This window comes from Gallus gallus, chromosome 2 (assembly GCF_016699485.2).
Source record: "Gallus gallus isolate bGalGal1 chromosome 2, bGalGal1.mat.broiler.GRCg7b, whole genome shotgun sequence".
Taxonomy (NCBI): domain Eukaryota; kingdom Metazoa; phylum Chordata; class Aves; order Galliformes; family Phasianidae; genus Gallus; species Gallus gallus.
Window position 1 is genome coordinate 143,682,559 of NC_052533.1, and position 23,759 is coordinate 143,706,317.

Sequence of the window (23,759 nt, forward strand, 5' to 3'; positions counted from 1 at the left end):
CAATGATGCAGGAACTGAAGAGTTTCTTCTCTCCTTTTTCACTATCACACCTCAAGAGCAACTTCTACCCTGATCCCCAAAAAACATATCAGTCGCATAGAGATGGTTACCATGGCTGCTAGCCACAGAGATCTGTCATTTTGATGGGAGATTAAATGGAGTGCTGAGGAAAGATCAGTAGAGCACTCAAACCCATCAATTTGTTTGCCTCAGCTGAACTCTTACTATTCTGAAGTAGTTGGTGTTGGAACTACAGGTCCCAATGAATGATTAATATCACTGCATTTGGAAAGAAGTTTGATAGTACAACAAATAAATTACATATAAAACAATTTGGAGGAGAAATTTAATAAATAATTGCTCGGTAAGTGACTGGTGCCTGTCCAGGAGACTCAACAAGACAGAAATTGAATGGGAAAAAATATACAGTGTCTAAAATGGTCATAAAGCATACTGTAAAAGGGACTGGATTAACTCAGCATGAGCGTTTTCTAATTTCTGCATGTTCCACTTTGCAAACTTAGAAACGTTATTTTAACCTCCGTAGCACTGCACAGGCACTTGTGGGGAAATCTGAGAGAAGGTCATGACTGGAATTCAACAGTTCCTGACTCTTTAACCTATGTTTAGACCATGCATCCTTCAAACTGATTCCTTTGTAAATGCACCTACCACAGACAATTTAAAACAAGCTATTAATGGTTGCCTGCCAAATTGCTGCAATTCTAAAATACCCTAAGTACTAGGTGAACACTTTGCAATGTATTTTTGCCTGCTGCAGCTATGCAGTGTCTGCAGGCTAAAGCCTTGATGCCATTACTCCAAGTATAACTTTTCAGTGATTTGTTCAGAGAAAGTAACTCCAAATCTGAATTATACCCTTGCATATCAAGGTTAGGTGTTTCTCTATTGACTGGCTTAGAAAACCCAAAACTAACCTGACATAAAAAGCTTCTGTGACATAATCTCTGAAATCCTGAAGCCTGTGGCGAGGTACCTCCAAATCCCTACCACCATTCCCAAATTTACCTTCTTATCTCTCCTACAAACAGGCTGCACTCACACGGTTGGATCAGTAGTCCAAACTATGTTACTAAGTAAGGCAACTCATCCATCCCAATAAGGACTCCATCACACCCTGGCGTTTAGAAAACTTTCTCCATATTTCCTCACCTATGTTTTTTTTAACTTAACACCTGAAATGTGTCTTGTGCTGTCACTTTCTCAGGGTTTGCAATATACACATCCCCTACAATTGAGAAGTCCAGCACCTCCATGTCATTCAGAGTGCCTGCAAATTAGGATTACAGATAACACTGTAATCTTCATGAGAAGACCAATTCAAACATTTAATTTTACTGTCACTGGTATAATGGATATCCAGCTTAATGAGAACTGATGTAAGCAAGGCAAAGACAAAACAGATGCCCACAGAGGAAGCAAATATTTCAAACTGTAGAAATGTTTTTTTCAAAATCCTGAGCTTGTCCCCAGTACAACCTTACTGCCATATATGTGGAGCACACTGTTTTTTTACAGCATCACAGAACTCCAGTCCTTTGTCCTAAGACCTGTAACCTGCATGGGCAACCCGCAAATCCCATTTCCTCTCAAGCACAGACAGAGAGGGTCCAGCTCACATCAACTACGAGGAAGAAGCCTTTAACACTGAGCCCCTCGAGGCTATTCAATATGAGGAGTGCTCTACTTATAGAGGGGCCCATTTCCTGCTTTTTATATCCACATGGAAGTTCTTCCAACTCCTGGAATGAAATCTAATATTTTCTTTTTTAGCACAGTATAGGGTTATGTTAGTAAAAAGACCCATATGTCATGGCTTTATATAGTCATCTAACAGAGCCAGAGCCAGGAACTGGGATGGTGGTAATAGCCTAAATCTGGAAAATAGGCAACATATATCCTAACAGGGAGGAGCATGGTGAATGTATCTCCCAAAAATCCTACTGAGGCCAATGCAAGGAAGAAATGCTTTGTATTTCTTGCCCTATGCATTATGTTAATGGCATGGATAAAGATTACTAGAATCCCTAAAAGCTTCAGAAATGAGCTGATGTCAACTGATTTACACTCCTTGGGTTAATAAAAGAGCCATACTAATTTGTAGTATACCACACACTCACCCACCATTTCCCCAGTGCTTCTGCTGAACTGTCCACATGACAGAAAATTTCCCAAATACAGGAATACATTTGCCTCCTACTTGCACTATGTGGATGAATCTCTCCTCCACTTGTTCCAACAATTTAATAGCCATCTAATTTCCTGAAAGTTTGTGCAAAAAATAATGGCTACATTTGACTAAGAGATATTGTACTGCAAAGTCTTTTCATTATGCAGTTTTCACGATCTTGGCCTTTTAAATGGAACTCAGAATCTCCTGAAGACACAAACAGCCTAGCAAAAGTGAAAGATCTGTGACAAGAGGACATAAAACCAGGAGATACCTGTCACTACATGGGAAGGTGCAGATAGCAGGGTTGCAATCTCATCTTTTCCCCTGATGCTTTCCCTCTTCACTCGACATTTACAGGAAGCCTTGTTCCCTGCAAGGGATCCACTACCAGAAACCCATCCCTCTGAGTACCTCCATTCTCTTGTTTACTGAGAACATGAGTTGCCACCTCTCTGTTAAAACACAAGAAAGGAAAAGCACAGGTGAAGAGACAAAGAAACAGCTAGCTTTCAGGCAGTCCTGGACATAATCTTTTTGGATATAGGGATTATTTTTTTTACAGTAAGGGTAGTGAAGCACTATAACAGGTTGCCCAGAGATGTGGTAGATGATTCATCCCTGGAGACATTCAAGGTTAGGCTGCAGGGGGTTCTAAGCAACCTAATCTAGCTGTAGGTGTTCCTGTTCAGTGTAGGGGATTGGACTAGAAGACCTTTAAGAGTCCCTTTCAATTCAAATTATTCTATGATTCAGTGACTTTATAACTCTCTCCCTCTACAAATTCTAGAGAAGGTCATTCTTTGCCTCCCTGTTGCAGAGGACCCTCAGGGTAGAAAGCAATTCACACGTAATTTTCATGGTAGCAAAGCATTTGGGATAGTAGCCTGAAACACAAAATAGGACTGGAACTCGCTTGGGATTGCTACTGTTTATTTCTCATAATGTGTAGCTAAAATCCTTTAAGGCACCCAGTTCTGGTGAAGTCCAACAACAGAATTCAAAGTTAATCATAGAATATCTCAAGTTGGAAGGAGCCTACAAGGATCAAGCCCAACTCCTAGCTTCACATAGGAGCGCCCAAAAACAGACTCTACACGTGAGATCGTTGTCCAAATGCTCCTTGAACTCCAGCAGTTTGGGGCCATGACCACTTCCCTGGGGAGTCTGCTCCATGCCCACCATTCTCTGTAGGCAGCCGTGAGGCCTCCCCTCAGCCTCCTCTGCTCTGGGGTGAACAAACCGAGTTACTTCAGCTGTTCCTCATACATCCTGCTCTCCAGACCCTTCACCATTTTCATTTCCTTGCTTTGTATGCTCTCCAATAGTTTTATGTCCTTCTTATATTGTTGCACCCAAATTTGCACACAGTGATCAAGGTGAGGCCGCACCAGTGCAGAGCAGAGCAGGAAGGTAAGATGAAATCAGTTTAGGTGTCTGAAGAAGTAGGAGGTTTTATGGAGGACTGAAGGCTGCCTAAATGTTCCCCAAAACTCTTCTGGCTCTAACCTCAAATACTTCTCTCAGCCACGTAAGGTGTTGGTGCTAGGAAGGAAAGACACAACTTCTCTGACCATATTGGTCTGAAATGTAGGTGTCTTCACCATCACAATACACTTCTTTAAATTAAGAGAAATAAAAAGCATAGCCTTAATGTAGCATCAGCTTTGAGTCAAGACAAGTTGAACAACATATCCTTGACATTTCAGGAATCTCTGCCCAGCAGTGTGGCCATCATTAAGGTAGGACAAGTAGGCAATATATAGAATCATAGAATCACAAGGTTGGAAAGAACCTACAAGATCACCTAGTCCAACCATCCTCCCATTACCATTGCTACCACAAGCTACTAAACCGTATCTCGTAGGTCCTCATCCAGACGCTTCTTGAACACTGCCAGGGATGGTGACTCCACCACCTCCTTGGGCAGGCCATTCCAATGCTGGACCACTCATTCTCTGAGAGAAAAAGTTTTTCTTTATGTCTAATCTAAACCTTCTCTGGCACAACTTGTGGCCATTTCCTCAGGCCCTGTTTGTTGCCTGGGAGAAGAGGCCAAATCCCTCCTCATCACAACCTCCCTTCAGGAAGTTGCGAAGTGCAAAAAGGTCTCCTCTGAGCCTCCTCCAGACTAAACAATCCCAGCTCCCTCAGCCGCTCTTCATAAGATTTGTGCTCCAGACCCCTCACCAGTTTTGTTGCCCTTCTCTGGACACATTCCGAGGCCTCAATGTCTTTCTTGTAGTGAGAGGCCCAAAACTGAACACAGTTTCGGCCTCACCAGTGCTGAATAGAGGGGGATGATTACATCCCTGCTCCTGCTGGCTACACTATTTCTAATGCAGGCCAGGATGCTGTTGGCCCTCTTGGCCACCTGGGCACACTGCTGTCTCATGTTCAGCTGAGCATCAACCAACACCCCCAGGTCCCTTTCCTCTTCACAGTCATCCAGCCACTCAAGCCCAATCCTATAGCGCTGCATGGGGTTACTGTGGCCAAAGTGCAGGACCCGGCACTTGGCCTTGTTGAACCTCATCCCATTCACCTCAGCCCAGCGATACAGCTTATCTAGATGCCTCTGAAGGGCCTCTCTACCCTCAGGCAGATCAACACCACCTCCCAACTTTGTGTCATCTGCAAGCTTACTGAGGGTACACTCAATCCGCTCATCTAGGTCATCAATAAAGATATTAAACAAGATGGGCACCAGTAGCAACCCCTGGGGGACACCACTTGTAACGGGTCGCCAGCTGGACTTAACTCCATTAACTACTACCCATTGGGCGTGGCCCAATAGCCAGTTCCTTACCCAAAGAACGGTATATCTGTCTAGGCCACAGGCAGCCAGTTTCCCCAGGAGAATACTGTGAGAGACTGTGTCAAAGGCTTTGCTGAAGTCTAGATAGACGACATCAACAGCCTTTCCCTCAGATACCAGTCTGGTCACCAGTCGTAGAAGGAAATGAGGTTGGTCCAGGACAACCTGCCTTTCATGAACCCATGCTGGCTGGGCCTGATCCCCTGGATGCCATGCACATGCTGTGTGATCTCACCCAAGATGATTTGCTCCATAACTTTCCCTGGTACTGAGGTCAGGCTTACAGGCCTGTACTTCCCCGGATCCTCCTTACGGCCCTTCTTGTAGATGGGAGTCACATCAGCAAGCCTCCAATCCTCTGGGACCTCTCCAGATAACTGGGAGCACTGGTAGACGGTGGAGAACAGCTCAGCAATCACCCCCACCAGACCCCTCAGCACCTGAGGGTGGAGCCCATACGGTCCCACAGGAGTCCAGCAAAAGCAGAATTACAAGGATCCTAAGTCAGAGATTGAGATAAAACACACTTCAGTCCTCCCTCCCCCATGTTTCCGAATGCAACAGGAATAAAGTTACTGTCCATGAATCCTGTCAGGATTCTGTCAGAAGACCTACAGCAAAGCTCCTTGTTTGCTCCTTTTCCTGGCTTTCATGTTTCCAGGGCTGTGAGTAAGAACAACAGGCAAGTACTGAAGAAGACAGATAAAAAAATTAGCAAATAAAGATCCAGAAGCTGTCAACAAAACAGAAAAGGACTTTAGCTAGAGAATGCATACACTACTCCCATTTTCTTCCATGAAGGGCTGTCAACATCACTGCCACTCCCATCAAAAGGAAAAGAGACAAAAATTTGTGTTCTACAGCCCACACACAGCTCTCCCACCAGGGAATGACGGACGCTGAAGAATTATCACTTAACTGGTTTACAAGAAAGGTCAATACCTTCCAGTCCTGCACAACAGCTCAGTCTGCCTTTCTGTGCTTCACGCAAGGGGTGGCACAGGGTCAGGTCAATAATCCTGACACTGACTGGAAGAATCACCTTGAGTCTCGTTGTATCCAATTTATCTAATCAAAATTCAGACTGTAGGTATCTAACATTATATGTGTTTTCATACTTTAGCTACTAAGGATGGGTTCCCTTTCTAGTTCATGAAAAAAAAAAAACCCAAAAATCCATAGCCAGATTGATTTTACATCTTCCTAAAGAGGATGAGTAAAATAAATGAACTACATACAAGAAGTGCTTATTTTCCCCAGAGGCAATAAAGGCAGCCTAGACAAACATAAAGATTTAGATACTGATATTTCAACAGATGTCTGTCTGGTCAAGGTGACATAAGAAAGCCAGCCAAAAGCAGCGACTACAAACAGACGAAAACCAATAATAGGAAACTTTAGCAAGTTCAGATGCAGAGGGTGTAAATCACTGAGTAGAAAGTCTGTCTAATGGGGAACTGAAGAAGCACATCTCAGTTCCAAAGTATCCCTTACAGAAAGATGACACTGTGTTTGAGTAGAAGGACCAGAATGAAGTTACCTGAGAGCAGACAGCACCAATAAAAACAAAAGGTAAAAAAAATAAAACAAAGTTCCTTGACCTTTTCCATGACTTTTTTTTTTTGTTACTGGATCTCCTTCCCCATCAAGTAGCAAGCATTTTCTTTTGCTCTCTTTCTCATACAGAGGAACATGCAAAAGTACTAATGCACCATCACGATAGGCAGAGATGCGCATGAATTCACCCGATATACAGATAAGCAAAATTTCCAATGCAGTAGTTTTCTGAAGAGTAACAGTTTTAATGAAGATGTTGCCTCTTTTCAAGTATTTTGAGCATATCTCCTTATTTCAATTATTTAAAAAAAAATGAAAAAATATTATGAGACTCTGCCTGTTTTGCCTTTTTGTCTTTGTGTCAGCATGGCTAACAGTCTGCTTCTTACTGGATAAAAAAGGAGTTACAGTTCTTGCATTCCATGGGTATGCGAAAGGCCAAATTTAATGAATGAAAGTTTTTAATATTCATGTTGATGTATGCAAAGAAAAAACTCTTATTTAGAGTTTATTACAGATAAGAGGGAGAATCACATGCAGTCTGATCTCCTGCAAAACATAGGTCCAAAAATGTACTTAAAATACCAGTATCTTATCTACATCTTATACAAAAGATGCAGTACTTTCACTGCTCTAGAAAGCCTTGATTTTGGTCTTGATTTATGAGGCAAAAGTGAGTCCTGCACCAGAACTAGAGTTGTTCAGGTGCTCAGTTACCAACACCCAGTATACTCAAACTCTAGAATTAATTCATTATTCTTCTGTTTCTCGCATCCTTAAATCGTGATACTTTAAACTGAAACTCTTCCTTCTTTTTTGGGGTCTAGAGTGAGTTGCTCATGCTAAGTAATACACTAAAAATTAAAATTTTTGCTATAAAAGCAAACATGAAACTCCACAATGCCAAGTTATTCCCTAACCCAAAAAGAACCCCAAATAAGAAATTAAATAAGAAATTAAATAAAATACCATCAGTGTTTCATTTGTGCAATAAGTGAAAAAAAAAAAAATTCTCAAGATCATAGCACATCACTTTTTATATGCCCTCCAGAAACTCTGGACACTGCGGCTGCTTACCAGTGGCAGCTTAAATCCTCCAAGAGCGAAGCCAAACACAAAGTGATGCTGAATCCTCAGAGTGAGATAAACTATGCATTTGTCTACAACTAAACAGTAAGTATCTCAAGAAGTTCTCCATAAAAGCCCCCAAGTAGCTATAGCAACTGCATTCACCGTATTTTTCACTAGGAAACATTTTTTAAAGCTATCTTAGAAAGTTCATTCTACAGCTATTGTTAAGGTATTTAACTTTCAGGTCTCCCAGTGCAATCCTGCTCTCCATTCAGCTTCCATCTTTCCTCATCCACTTGGCATGTATGGCATGCGAGTTGCTGGGGTGACTCCCAAATTCTGGGAAGGAATTTTCTCTCCAAAATTCAGTGTGCTTAAATCTAAATTGCTGGATTGTGGCTTTCATTTGCAGGGAAACAACATGCCAGCTCAAAGACTTATATCTCTCAAGCAAATCTAACATCTGAGGAGCACTACACTAAAGCAATAACTGATATAAATCCTAAAATGCTGTGAAGGAGATGGGAAAAGAAATAACCTTTGTTCAAGATGGCTAAATAGTTAGATTTGGAGAAACATTTGCTGTGTCAGAATTCTGCCTTACTTTTACTTACACTGCCAAGTGCAGTGAAGTGACAAATCTCCAGCATTACTTGGGATATAAAAGCTTTGGAGAGCCATTATACTCAGCTTGACTTACATAAGCTATGCCTTTCCATGTCATGATTTTCCTTATACGACTGGCATCATACAGTGCAGTGGTCATGTTTGACATTTGTCTGTTGAAAGGGATTTTTTTTTCTATTGAAGTAGCAATGCATGACCAGAAGAGAGTGCTGGGCTTCTTTTGTTCTTTGAAAAAACCATCTGACCAGAAGACTGCTGTAGGTTTAACTCATCTCTGGTGCTACCAGCTGTATGAACACCAGCTCTGACTCCCAAGTCACTTGGAGAGAAGTACCCCAGCACTTCACATTTGCGATCCTTTTTGAACAAAGTGAATTTTATTTCCCTCTAAGGTGTGTGAAACACAGAAAAGATCAAATGCATAGTACAGTTCTTCATACCTGACACTGACTTTCTACTTCTGACGTGTGTGGAAAAATGTTTGGCAGACAAAATTGCAAGGTACATGCACTCACACACTCCCAAGTTTCTTCACTGACATTGGACACCTTATTCCCTTTCCACAGCACGATATTAGTTTGGCATATTGATTCATCTACCCACTAGCAGCAGCTTGTCTAGCTTGCCTCTGACTTTGCTAACTATGAAGAGTCCACCATAAAATACAACACATACTGGAACGAAACAAAACAAAAAAACAACCAACAGTAGAACATCCTTTATAGCTTACTATCAGATTTCATGAAAAAGCTTTGTTTCAGTATGTTTTCTTAGAAAATTTAGTCTATTGCTTTCATAAAGCATTCGGTTATAACCACTCCAATGCCACCAAATTGCTACTAGGCGAGTGCTTCCCCTTTTTTTGTGTGTGCTTTTCACTCGAAGTCCCTGTAAGTTTATAAGCATCAAAATCAAAGACCAATGTTAGAAGTTAGAATACAAGCCTCAGCATTATGATTTCCCATGTCCATCTTAAGCTAGAACAAAGCCAGCTGCAACTGAATGCAACAGAAACTCTAGTTCTTCTGTCACAAGTAACTATGATGCTATCACCAACGTTATTCAACATTCCAGTGTACAAAAGCATTATGATACCTGGAAAATATTCATAAGTTGTCTCTTGTTCCTAATAACATCCTGGAGGCAAAAAGATTTCTTCCTCAGTGCATACCAGTGTACAAGAGTGTCAGCTTTATGATTCCAGCCTATGAATTACACCAGGAGGACTCAGTTTCGCTGGCAACAATTCAAGAACAGGAAAGCCAGGACAATGAAATGACTTCAGAGGAACATGAGTTATTGGAAAGATCATGCAAGTGCAGACTAAGTACCTAGGCTGAACACATTTCAGTTTCATCAGATTCCAAGTAGCAGGAATCAATTATTTTTTTGTAACAGCAACCTTTGGTATCTCACTCTAAATCCATCCTGATGTGCAGCTGCAAGTCTGTGTATCAGTGTAAATCAAAGGAAACACCAAAAATGGTAGCTAATAATAATAATAATAAAACAACCTCAATGGAATTTCACAAGTATGAAGCACAAATAAAGCTGCACTGTCCCCAGTGCTGAGCCTTAGCCACCTTTCTTCAGAGAATAAGCTCCTAAATTATATTACCAAAGCATTTAAGCCCATTCAGCAGTTACTCTAAGATGACTGTTCTACTTGATGAGAGACTGCTCTTCAACTACAAGTTATAAATAGCAGCATTGCCTTTGCATAACATGCGTCTCACAGCAAAGGGAATATTTATAGGGGAAAAGCAAAGATTTCAATTAGGACCATACTGTGTTCTCCCATTTCTCAACTTGGGAAAAGAATGAGAGAAGGGACAAGTATTTTTTCTACCATGTATAAGACCTACCTTGTTTCTGATCTCTGCCTTGTGGCAAAGGAATGCCTTTCTCGCAGTCGGGAGCCCTGCAAGTAAACAGGCAGGGACAGGCAGGATGTGGGCAGAGCTCAGCACTGACAGTACCCTCCCAGGGACCAAAGTAGCCTCACCACTACCACAAAAGCAGAAAAAGAACAACAGTGAAGGGTTATCCTCACTGCAATGCTTCCCATGATTACTGCTTGAGCAACACCAGCTCTTGCCTCCCTTCTGGACCAGGACAGCACAGAAGCACTCCTTACCCTCCCTTTTGCCTGAAGACAGATACACTAGTTGCTGTGCTGAACTCCATTTCCTCATAATTAATGGGGAACACACCAATATTTGCAGACACTCATTTAATTCAGATTGCTGAACAGCTAAATTTTGACAATTACTGAAAACATTCTAAAAGTTAAATATTTTTATTTGTTCAATCGGTCCTACTAAACTCACCATATCAATAGAAGCCAACTAAGACAATTTTTTTTTTTTTTTGAATACCATACCCTGATTTATGTGATTCAGAAATGACTACAGTATACTCGCCAGCCTTGCTGATTTAGCAACACAGCTTGCAAAAAGATCGATGTTCAGACAATCCCACTGGTATATCAGCATACCTCTTAGCAGATTAAAGTACTCCATAATTTATTTATCAGGATGACAGAATCTACCCTTAAATAAAGAAACCAGAGTAGAAGCCTCAATAAATTGGGATTCATTTTCCACTTAAGTCCATATGACACTAAACACACTGTTGAAACATTAAATCATAGAAAACTGTTGCTAGTGACAGAGCCCTTCCTAGACTTCATGGATTTATTCCCAGAAAGCATTAAACCTAAAGGCAAGATTGCATTAATTTTCCTACCTATATTTTCCATTCTGTTCAGCCATGAGTTTAAACTATATTCCAAGAATCAGTTTTTACTGTCTGAGAAAGCATTGATGAGCACAAGGTTAGAGGCATCTCTCTAAATTCAGGGGATACAAGGAAAGACTCCGGGGAAGTTTACTTCTGTTCTTCAAACATGGAGTTGGATATAAAGTAATCCCTAAGTCCCCATCCATCCAGACTTCTCCTGCAATCTTCTAAATCCACTCATTTTCACCACCAGCTTTTCTCATGAGCACATCAGGGATCTTAAAATCAATGGCACACAAGCAGGTGCTGAAAAGGAGATGCGTGCCATTATTCTTACACACAGCGACCAAAGGAAACAGCTTGTATTTTCAAATTCATCTTAATGCTTTCATTTCAGTAGAACAATCTGAGAAAGATTTAAGTATTTCTTCTTCACATGTAGGGTATTTCATTTCTTTAATAAGAGATGGGAACCCTATTTCTCCTAGAAAATAACAACACAACTTTTTGAAAATTTTCTCCCACTATCTAAAACTTCTAATTCCATTCTTTTCAGCTGTTGTATGACATATCAGAGTCATTTTATAACTCAAGGACTGGCATCCATAGAATACTTTTGTTAATCTGTTTGACTTCCTCAAGAAAACCACAAGCTTTTCTTTTGCAATAAACCTTAGGACCTGAGGATCAAAAGGGCTCATCTCCAATAAAACACAAGACTGAGTAACTCCTAGAATCATAGGACTGGTCTGCTTCAATGTGCATCTGATCTTCTTATAAAAGGACAAAACAAGCCCAACTGTCTTTCAGATGCACAAACAGAAAACTGCTCTTGGCAGCAGGCGACACACTTTAAACAGTGGCAACTCTAGAACCATAAGTTGGTGATATTTGACTCTTTCTAAATCTCAGTAAGACATCAGGAAATCATAGAAACATATAATAATTAAGGTTGGAAAAGATCATATAGCCCAACTGTCAACCCATCATCACCATGTCAACTAAACCATGTCCCTCTGCACTGCATCTACACACTTCATGAACACTTCCAGGGATGGCGATTCTACCACTCACCAGGTTGTAAGACGCGATGTAAAACTTACCAGTCTCACACTTCATATTGCTGAGGACTCTGGGTACTTCACTTTGCACTGTCTGCTCCCAAGCAATATAAGAAGTTAGTGAGCAGGAGAAAGGCGAGTTAGTTGATGAATAAACAACATGAGCAGATGGTGGGGAAAATGAGGGTAGGTAGGAGAAGAGCATTCAGAAATACTCTTGTAACCTGCCTAAATCTTCTGAAGCGTTACTGTGTATCCTCACCCCAGATCTTGTTTATGTGACATTCCCTCTCAGTGCACCTCAGGGAATTTTGGCAGGGGAACAATTCAAAGTCAGGCTCTACCCTAAAGAATTACATATGATTTTCCCATCCAAATTTCTCCAAGTTTCTCTCTCCTGAGTGTTTTAAAGTCTTCAAATAAAATTCTCCCTCATCTGATCTTCCAGATGTTGCCATGCCTCAAGTCTCCCATTAGCATACATCTCCCAGCAAGTCTCCGCTCTGAACTGAAACAGAGGAAGGTCCTGAAGAGATGGAAAAGGGTTATGATCAGTCTCTTTACATGTTAGCTAGTCTGTAAAATGCCACTTTTTTTCCACACAGGGAACTTCAACATTGAAGGATTTGTTTTGCCTAAGGTTACTGTGACATTACAGAGAATTAAGTGTAGTTCAGCAGAGCAAGTCTTGCACCAAAAGGAAAGCCTCCTTCTGCCACATTGTCTGTTCTGGGACAGAAGAAAAAGTTTTCCTGTTTACCAGACATGCTCCCTGTGCCTAATGAGTTTACAACCTAATAGATAGGATTTCACAAATCCTGTGAGTACACAGCTATAGAGGGCTCAAAGAGGATTAATAGCCTTCTCACCCTTCCCATTCTTATGGAGAGTATTTAAGGAGAAAAGCTTTCCTACACAGCATCATGTCAGGGAACAGAGAATGGATTAGCGCTTATCATCTGATCAGACAAGCAAGCTAGAACAAGTTAGACAAACAAGAAGAGAAGGTAATGAAGCAGAAAAGCCACAACAGCATGGATCTCATCACCTAAGCATGGGTCAAGAGCATTCATAACACTGTTGTTTCATTAGGAGATTTCATAGATAAAGGCCAATATTTGCAGATGGAGTAGGATTGACAATTGAAGGAGTAGGATTGACAATGAAAAAAGTCATTTCTTAATGTGAAATGAAAAATAGTAAACATTATCCCATTTATAACAGGAATAAGCAAAAAGATCAATCACATAAGTGTCTGTTTCACACAGACATGCTACAACAGCCTAAAACTTTCTACATCATCTGCACGTGACTGAGCACTTAGCTCACTGGCATCATAATCATAATATGCATCTTCTGAAAGATGCTAAATCTGGGATAAAATTGTCACATCAGCCTGGTTGCATCTTATCCATACCCTCCTGCTCCCCTAAACTGCTCTGAAAGTTTTAATCTATACAAAGCTCTTACGCAGTGTTAATTTATTGAGATGCTGCTGCTTGTTGGTCAACAGCCATGGCTCTCCCAGCTTGTCTGTGGGGAATGCTGTCCTGCTGGCTAACTTTGTTGATGGATGTGCTGAATTTCTATAGATATTACAAGGATTAATCTGTCTAAATAAAGAGATTTACAGTGTTACTGTCTGTATCAGAGTAAACCACTACTGTTCTTTATAATCCATGGAGAGAGGAACAGACACTTCCAGGGAATAATAGATTTCAAACTGGTCAGATGAACTGTGCTGTAAAACTTTATATTTTTCTTCACCAGTTCCAAAGGGAGCAAAGGGATTCCGGCTAAGTGGGAAGACTATAGCAGACATCTAGAACTAGATGAAGTGATCCACCACAACTGTTTGGGCTGAATAACCCTGTCTCCAGACATGGCAACCTACAGCTTCCTCATGAGGGGTGTGGAGGGGCAGGCCTCAGAAATCCATTCAGCTAGGGGGACAATCTTCTCCATCCTGAACATTCAGTGTGTCTGCAGGTTCCTTCTGTGGTTTCCTAATTACACTGATAAGGCCACATCTTGAATACTGTGCTCAGTTTTGGGCCCCTCACTACAAGAAAGACAAGAGGTCCTGAAGTGCGCCCAGAGAAGGGGGAACAAAGCTGTGAAGGGTCTGGGACACAATTGTTACAGGGAGAGGCTGAGGGAATTAGGATTGTTTAGTCTGGAGAAGAGAAGGCTCAGGGAAGACTTCATCACTCTCTACAACTCCCTGAAAGGAGGTTGTGGTGAGGAGGTGGTTGGCCTCTTTTCCCAGGGAACTAGTGATAGGATGAGAAGTAATGGCATTAAGTTGTGCCAGAGGAGATTCAGGTTGGATATTAGGGAAAAACTTCTTCTCAGAGAGGTGATGAAGTCCCTGGATGTTTTCAAGAAAAGTGTAGACCTGGAACTGAGGGACGTGGTTTAGTGGACGTGATTCCTCAGCTGGATGAGATCCACCTTACGTATTATTACCTTCCATACTACTCTCTGGGAGAGAGACTGAAAACAAAAACACTGACATGGAAATGAGAAGAAATTGAAGAGTAAACAATTTTACATTGTTTATCATACAAGAGAAATCTGGTATAATGTTACTTTATGCTTTATCTGTTTGTTTTGTCATGTGTTATTATCAGTCTGAACTCAGAAACGGCCTAAGTAAGGGAGTCTGTTCTATTGGATGGCGTCCTAGAAAGCAGAATTTCTCTGACTTCCTTGAATTGCCACATCTAAAATTAACAACTTCATTTTATTGCCCACTCATAACTTCCACAGCATTCTTCGGGTCATGGCCTGTATTTGTGGAACAGCTGCTCGGGAAAGTGAAAAGGATGTTAGGGAAAGAAAACGTGATAATAAAGACATCCAATGATAAGAAAAAAAAATTCAAAGATGGAAATAAAAAAGTGAATTAACTAGAGAATACAGAAGTACTTAGAAATGCACAAATGAGTTGGGGAAAAAAAAAAAAAAAAGGAACAGAAAATGCACTCAGTAATAAACCCAAGGGATGACAAAGAAAGAAGATAAAATAAGCCCACATAGTAAACTGCTTTAATTTCAGGAATGAATCATAAAAGTACTTACCCGTGTAATTAAGAAAAGCCTCCACAAAACACAAAAACAACTCTTAGAAGTATACTGCAGGTGGTACCATAATTGAACAGCAAAGCAAGACAGGGGCAAATTGGTTTGAAATACATCAAGCACGAGGTGTCTTATGAAAAGTCAAGATTCAAACAAAAGTTGTCAACCCATCTGCTAGGAAAGAGTAGATCATTACTGCTCCAGCCTCCCAGAGCAGCTGACCAGTTTCATATCTATGCTAAAATGCTGTGCTTTACAAAAGGAATGATTTTTTTTTTACTTCCCTGCGGATGGACTGTGAAGTCATTGCCCATTGGTGAACTGGATGTGTTCATGCTGAGGGTATCCTGAGCTGTAGTACTGCAGAGCTTATAAATGAGCTGAGTTTTGGCCTTACCAACACCAGCATGGGACCTGCTGATCTTCAGGTGCCAGAGAAGGGTTGCGCCCCAGTCTCTCTTAACAGGGACTGAATGAATTTGAGCAAATGGACACAAACTAAAACTCAAGAGGTTCCATCTGAACAACACATTCAGATGGAACTGGAGGTGTCTGTGGGTGGTCCTACTTGAGTAGGGAGCCAGATCAGATGATGTTCAGAGGTCCTTTCAAATCTCAAACATTCTGAGAGTCCATGATTTTCCAGTCAGTTATTTGCAACCACTATGCCTTTGACCATCCTGTCTAGATTTAATCAATAGCGTTTGTTGAAGATCTTCTGGCTGTCTACTATCTATTATGGATAAAAGGTTGCAGGGATGGCCATTAGAAGATGTGCTTTGAAATGGAGACTAGCTGTTGTTTCATTTCTAAAAATGGTAGCAATAATCAAGATGGTCTATATACATTATTTGTAGCCTTTACCTACCGATGAAATTGGAATTACTGACATGCTTTTGTACAAGTGGCAATTAGTTTTATAATAAATGTAGAGCCAATAGTAATTCCCCTGCTTCCTCACATCTCTAAACTTTCCAGCTCAAAGAAAGAAATTGTGATTGATACACAGAATAACAACTTCTTATGAAAATCAATATAAAACTGCTTGCTTTTGAAAGAAATACCAGGCTGCTGCCAACAAGCACATAATTCAATATGTTTAAGCAAACAGCACTGCAAAAATTGCACTTGGGTAATAAGCAGTCAAACCACAATCAAGTGCTGGCTAAGCTCGGATCAAAGAACATGACTCCAAAAATATTTAAAGCTGTCAATAATTTAAACTTTCCCTCAGATGTTGTATGAAATATTGTAGTTTTGACATCTCTTATTAAAATTACTTAAGAATCAATATTCAGGACACCACAATAATCAAATCGAGTTGCTTAAACAAAACTCAAGGGATCCTTCTATTCTGCAAAGATTAATTTCCAAGGAACTGAATCAATGCAAAGGAAATAGATTCCTATAAGCTGCAAAAGGATAGCTTGCATCTACTGCATAGTAGATAAGCTCTGTGACAGCAGTACTCCCTAAGCAAAGGAAATCTAGATGACTGCATAATCAGGACTGACAGCACTCACAATACGTGACCCATAATTCAATTTCATTCATTCCTAATGAACTGTCAATGCTAACATAGCTTGGAGAAGCTTTGTGATATGTAATCAGATCAGCTCTGGGTTCTGCCCTTTTTGGCCACTCTGCAGCCACATCCACCCTGGTGTGGGATTTGTGGCTCTTCAGGGGATGCTCAGGATGGTCTGAATCATTACTTCTGTAGCACAAGCATTCCCAAGCAGGTGTCAGTGCTCACAGGCACCTGACCTCTCTTTATTGCTAACTTTCCTACCTATCAGGGAAAAAACTGGAAGTTATTAAAAGATATTCATACTACATTACAGCAAGTAGCCTTTAAAATTCAAAATATGTCCACAAGTCTGAGGGTCTGAGATTCTTGTTCATCACTGTCTGCAAAAATACCAGCTGTTTGCCATGAAAAACTCAGTATCATGAACAAAATGAATGGCAACCCAGCCCACCTTTGAATCTCCCAAGAGTAAACTCTGTTTTTAAAGTTGTTTCTGGCAGAACAAGGAAACAAAAACTACCTCACTACTTTTTATCACCTAGTGAAATTAGTAGGATGCAACACCTGTTATATATCAATAATGTTTATTATAGAGGTGGGTTGTTTCTTTTTTTCACTACTCCAGATTAAATTCCTGATCTAGACGCCAAGTCTGTAGTATGCCATATACTCAACCATCTACCCACCTACTGCCAGTTCTGAAATAGTTTTCCCAAGGCAATAGTAATGCATTCACACATTTTTTTTTTTTTCTCACTAGGCGAAGCATCAGCTATTTTATCTTCATAGACCTGTTACTGATGTTGGAAAATAAGTATTATCAGCCCTCTCCACCCCCATGTTCAGAATAAGAATAGAGGCAATGAGAAAGCAGCAGCTCTTTCCTCAACCAGAACTATCTGTCCTGTTTTGAAGACCATATATAAGTGCTACAGTATTTAAGCCTGTTTAGTGGAGTCAGACATCAGGAGCAAACTTGGGAGAAAAATTTGGTGCGTGCTCTTCCCAAAAGCCACCAGAGCTCCTTTGCTGATGTTGTCAGCCTAAGGATTATAGTTGTGGCTCACTACTTCCATGTCAGCCAGCACCAATGGGTGTGAAGGAGGACATATAAAGGAAAAGAAGAGTTCTAACATGAAAAAAAAAAAAAAAAAAAAAAAAAAAAGATTGTTCTCAGTGTTGCATTACTATCTCTGAAGACCTTGTCATCTTCATCCTCACTGCTCAGTAACTAGCATATAAACACAGTAAGAGGCATGGAAGTGGGCTGGAAGCTCAGTAAGGTACCTTCATGCACTCGTCTCATAGAATCATACAACTTGCGTTGGAAGGGACCTGGAAATCATCTAGTTTCAACTCCGTCTCATGGGCAGGGCTGCCACCTGCCAGATCAGGATGCCCAGTGCCCCATCCAAACTGGCCTTGAACACATCCAGAGCTGGGACACTCACAACTTCTCTGAGCAACCTTTTCCAGTGCCTCACCACCCTCTGAGTGCAGAATTTCTTCCTAACATCTAACCTAAATTTCCCCTCTTTTAATTCAAAGTCATAGAATCATAGAATCACTCAGGTTGGAAAAGACCTTAAAGATCATCGAGTCCAACTACAACCTAACCATACTACCCTAACCACCCTCGGCTAAATCTTGTCCCTGGGCACCACATCCAAATGGTTTTTACATACACTCAGGGATGGTGACTCAACCACCTCCCTGGGGAGCCTATTCCAGCGCTTAACAACCCTTTCTTTAAAGAATTTTTTCCTGATATCCACCCTTAAGTTGCACCCTGGTGCAACTTAAGGACATTACCCTCATCGTGTCACCTGTCGCCAGTGAGAAGGTTCTTTGGACCTGCTCCAGAACCTCCATGTCCTTTCTGTATGAGGTGCCCAAAACTGAACACAGTACTCAAGGTAAGGCCTCACCAATGCTGAGTACAGGGGGAGGATTACTTCCCTAGTCCTGCTCACCACACCATTCCTGATACAAGTCAGGATGCCCTTGGCCTTCTTGGCCACTAGCTCGCTGTCATTCCCCCTCATCCTATCACCATCAGACCAACTAAAAGCTGACATTTTTTAACTCACCACATACTTGTTTGCCAAGAAGACAATAAGCACAAGCACAGTTTGAGCAGAAAACTTTAAGGCTTAAGAGGTGTAAATCTCCCAAAAGCACAATGGGTGACTTTTGCATAAGTCCTCCTCCCAGCAGATACCAGCCCCCTGCTTGGCTTCACTAACTGAGCTGGGGCAGCATCATCCCAGATGGCCTTTGCCTGTGACAGTTTCAGAAACCTGATGCCAATGAAGGTAATCACAGAACTTTTAGGAGCAACAGGAACAAGCCATTTGGAAAACACAAAGTATAGTCAAGTAGAATGAAGATCAAATTGATAGTGGGAGAGTTTGATTGGACTACAAGTAGATAGTTTCTAATGTCTTGATTTTGGTTTTCTTTTCCTGTTCTACCTATGATTGCTACAAATATTTCAAAATATTCCCAATTCCTCAGCTACAGTGATTTACAGATTGCAGAATTATTAATTTCTATACATGCTGTTTTCTCCTTTCCTTGTTCCCTAAACACAAACTTTGACGATCCAAAACATCTTTTTAACACCTGGTAGTGCCTAATATAAAGTGTTAGTAAGAAAGGACCCAGTATTGATACCCTGAGACTCATTTAGTCAAAGAAAGACCTGCAGGAATGGCTCTTCTCTACAGAAGCTAATAGAAGAAATGAAGAAATGCACTGGCACATCCTCCTCACCTGGAAAAACAGAATGGGAAAGGTTGAGAAGGGTATCTCAGTACTGTAGGAGACAATAGACATATACAATTTGTCTAAGAAAGCTTGGGGAATTTGATACTGCCCAAACAGTTGAAATAGCCCAGTATCACCTGTACTATTTAGGTATGAAGGTACAGAGGTGAGATGGATCTAATACAGGCTTTTTCTTAAGTTTTCTCTCTTCATTATGAGAAAGGGGAACAGTTTAAGATTGGTATTTAAAAGGAAGGAACTGCGATCACCCAGCAGTGATTAATCAAGATAGGCTTTAGGAGAAAGTGTTACAGTGTGACAAATTAAAATATCCTTTGAAGTCACAACAATTGCTGAGCAAATCTCAGAAATATATTTTAGTAAGAAAATTATCACATGTTGGAAACAAAAGCTTTCTTTTATTCCTATTCTTTTCAGTATCATAATCTCCAGAATCAAAAGATAGCTCTGGCACATAGAAAATATATTTGCCCTAACATTGTATGAAGTGTCAGTGGAAGTGAAATAAAAAAAAAAAAAAAGAAATGTGCATATGTTTAGGTGCCACAGATACATTCACCCACACATCATCTAGGTCACTGAGCTCAAAAAAAGCTTCCACAAAACACAGGATCAAACTAACTCTTCCTCTTAATTCTCCCTCCATTGGGTGCCCACCGCTGACCTCCTTCTTTCCTCATGCTAATATGAGTCATCCTCATGAATCATACTGATGCTTCCTCCAGTAAGTCTTACATTACATGGACTGTTCCAACTCTAAACCTTTTTTTCCTCTACCCCATGGTAGAGATTTCATACAAGTTGGAGACGATTGATCAAATTAGAGAGAATATAGTTTGAACTGACAAAAGAAGCAAGTCAGACTGATCCCTGGAGAGAGCACTACCATTACTGCTGCTTCAGAAGCCAGAAGACCTAATTTCTTCCCTTCATTTCACAATGTGTTGAGATCTGCCCTGCAGCAAGTTACTTTCAATCATTCTACTCAAAATCAGATGACATTCATTTGTTGGCAGGCTGCCCATCGCTGAGTTCAGAATGAGATTTCAACTCTTCCAAGCCTCAGTTTTCATCTGGAAAGGTGACCATTGAAACTCAAAACATTCTATGAAAACATCACACTGCATCTTATTAGGAGCCATAGCAACACAACACACTAAAGATACATAGAGACTCTGCAATATACAGTTACAATTTTCTTTAGCCATAATATTCCATCAACACTTAATTGATGTAATTTCTGAGAGACATTTTTACACACTTGATACATCTTAAGTGCTCACTTCAGAACATCTGTTCAACCACAGACAAGGAGCATAGGCAAACTGTAGTCTCAGTAAAATCTGCCGTCAGAAGTGCTTACACTTAAAAAAAGTCACGGAGTTTTTAAGGTGGACAAAACCTTTTAATTGCCTGCCTGGCCTCTTAAAGAAACTGCCTTTCTTCTTTTATAAAATGGTATATATTCTTTTGTATTTACACAAACACCCCCTCAGTCAGATGTCTAAACAGGCATTTGTAAAAGAAAAAGAGGACATTCAGGCAAGCATCTAGAGTGCTCCTCAGTGCAAAGTAAGTGTAGAGTTACATATGTAGGATTTGCAGGTGTGCCTTCCTGAGAATGATTCCATTAGTGTCCACACTGTGCAGATGGGCTGTGTTATTTTAAGGTCTTAATCAAATACATGCAAACACACACAGCACCGTGTGCATACTAATGCCTGGGAAGTGTCAGCATTGAGGCAAGCAGTACGATTTTTTTTAAGAACTCTGTGTATATGAAAATACAGAAGTGAAAGAACTGCTGAATAAGGCAGCATTGAGGACGACATATAGGCTATAGAAATAAAAAGAGGCAAAGCACATTCATAATAAACATGAACTGAAAACCAAATATCTGGTTAACACATCAGGGTATTCCTACATACCCATAGAAACTGAAGTGCCAAACAAAGAGAATACAAGATGTTACGCCAACAAAATCCCAAGCTGTATGTGCTTAGAAGAACCAACACTGAACAGAGTAATCATTATGCAATCTTGACAGCTATCAGCATCTGTCAGCTCTGAACTCTTTTGATGGCTTTCCTCCATAAGGACATTTCCCCAGTCTCTGCTGATAGACCACGGTGAAGAATCTGCACTGCTGATCACAAATTAAGGGCTGACACAGACTGGCTGAGATCCACCTATCACAATCTGTGATCCACAAACTTTGTTGACTACAGAAAAAAGTAAACCCTGATTAATCATAGAATCATAGAATCATTAAGGTTGGGAAAGAACACTAAGATCATCTAGTCCAACCATCAGCCCATCCCCACCATGCCCATTGAACCATATCCCTCAGTGCCACATCTACCCCTTTCTCCAACACCTCCAGGGACAGTGACTGCACCATCTCCTGGGCAGTCTGTCCCAGAACCTCATCACTCCTTCTGAATTTTTTTTTCCAATTAAGATTAATTTAACACAGTTCCTCCTCGATTTTCTTTTTAACACACAGATCCTGTTCCTGCATGTCTGCATACTCAACAAAAATTCTTCTGAACTTGAGCTGCCTCACTATATGAGGGAAAAATTAAAAGGAACAGCCAAAACAAGGGTTGTGTGCAGAGCCACAGTGTCCTGGGTGTCAGGATGTCCTCTTACCTGCGAAAGCACAACAGCACCAGGAGGGAGCCTGGTGCCTACACTCAGCCTCAGCCCCGCTGCACTCTGCAGCTGTCAGCTTGGATGGGATGGGTGGTAGGTGGGCGTGCAGGGGACACACAGACACGCAGACAGACAGACACGCATGCACTCACACAGAAGTGCTGGTGACAGAGCAAGGATGGGAAAAATGCTACATCCTCTGCTCCCTCCGGGGGGGTGGGAGAGGAGAAGATGAAGAAAATGCAGGGGGAAAAAAAAAAAAAAAAAAAAAAAAAAAAAAAAAAAAAAAAAAAAAAAAAAAAAAAAACCCGAGAGAGAAAGAGAAGAGGGAGAAAAAAGAAAAAAAAGATAGAAGAAATTAAATCAACAGAGAAGAAAAGAGTAAATGGAGAAAAAAAAGTACAGAAAAGAAGAAAAAAAACAGAAAAAGAGGAAAAAATTAAAAGGAGAGTAAAAGAGGAGAAAGAGAGAGAGATAAATGAGAAGGAGCAAAGAAAGAAAGAAGAAATGAGAGACTCAAAAGAGAGAAAATAGAGAAAGAAAACCAAGCAAATAAAGAAAAGCAAAGGAAGAAAAGCAAAGAAAAGGGAAAGAAAAAAAAAAGACAAAGGGAAAAAAGAAAGAAAGAGAAGCAAAGAAAAAAAAATAACTAAAAGGAAAGCAAAGACAGAGAGAGAAAGAAGAGCAAATAAATAGGGAAGAGCAAAGAGAGGGGAGGCGAACGAGGTGCACAAGGACGGAGCCGAGGCGTGGTGCGGGCAGGGCCGGGCAGCAGCGGGACCCGGCGGGAGGGAGCGGCCCGGGCCGGGCGCTGAGGCGGGAGAGGGCCGAAGCGGGCAGGAGCGGGGTTTAAGGAGCGAGGGGAGGGGAAGGCGTGGGGCGGGGAGGGCTGCGGGCCCCGCCGCCGGCCGGGAAGGGGGGGTGGCCTGGGAACGGGGGTGAGGCTTGGGGAGTGGGAGTGGAGGCTGAGGGCGTGGGGATGGGGCTGAGGGTTTTGGGGGGTGAGAGGGATGTTAGAGGAGAGGGCATTTAGGGGTGTATGACCAAGGACTGTGTGGGGCACACTGAGCTCCTATCCTCCTCCTCCTCAAGGAAGAGAAGAGAAATGACTCCAGGGAAGGCATCTCCTGGTTGAGAGATGTGTCCCCAGAGAGTCTAGGAAGGGAAGGAAATGCCCTTTCTGGATCGGCAAACAGGTGGCCTCTGCTTTTACCCCTCTGTAATCTCAGTGTCTATATAAAAAGACCTCTGCTGGGATATTTCTGATTGAATTGCAGCTCTGACTTGGGTTCTGGAGCCAACAGTCCTTCATCCGTTCTCCAGACGTGTTCACAGCCCTTTACATCAGGGCTGTGCTCAATCTTTTATCCCCCAGCTTGTACGGATAGCAGGGGTTGCTTTGACCCAGGTGCAAGCCCTTGCACTTGGCGTTGTTGAACCCCATGAGGTTCATCTGAGCCCATCTCACACACTGATCTATATCATTAGCTCACAGAGCTGCTCAAAATACAACAGTGTGGGACTGAGATCTTGAGTATCAAGTTGGTTGAGACAACTCAGCTCTATCATGAGTTGGTGACACTTTTCTTGGCAGACCAAAGTCTTATTTTATTTACTCTGTCTTCTAAATTG

The 23,759-nt window shown here is 41.3% G+C and overlaps 1 protein-coding gene across 2 annotated transcripts in view; it reads right to left on the reverse strand.

Annotated features, from left to right (window-relative positions):
* COL22A1 (collagen type XXII alpha 1 chain) overlaps positions 1 to 22,334 on the reverse strand; it is a 231,224-nt gene extending 208,890 nt beyond the window's left edge. The window contains exon 1 of one of the 2 annotated variants that reach the window (XM_046920616.1): positions 21,401 to 21,419. In XM_046920616.1, coding sequence (XP_046776572.1) covers positions 21,401 to 21,404 — 4 coding nt within the window. In that variant the 5' untranslated portion in view covers positions 21,405 to 21,419. Of the gene's footprint in view, positions 1 to 21,400; positions 21,420 to 22,124 lie in introns of those variants that run through there. The other variant, NM_001139439.2, reaches the window with a different exon arrangement.
* Positions 22,335 to 23,759: the final 1,425 nt, after the last annotated feature.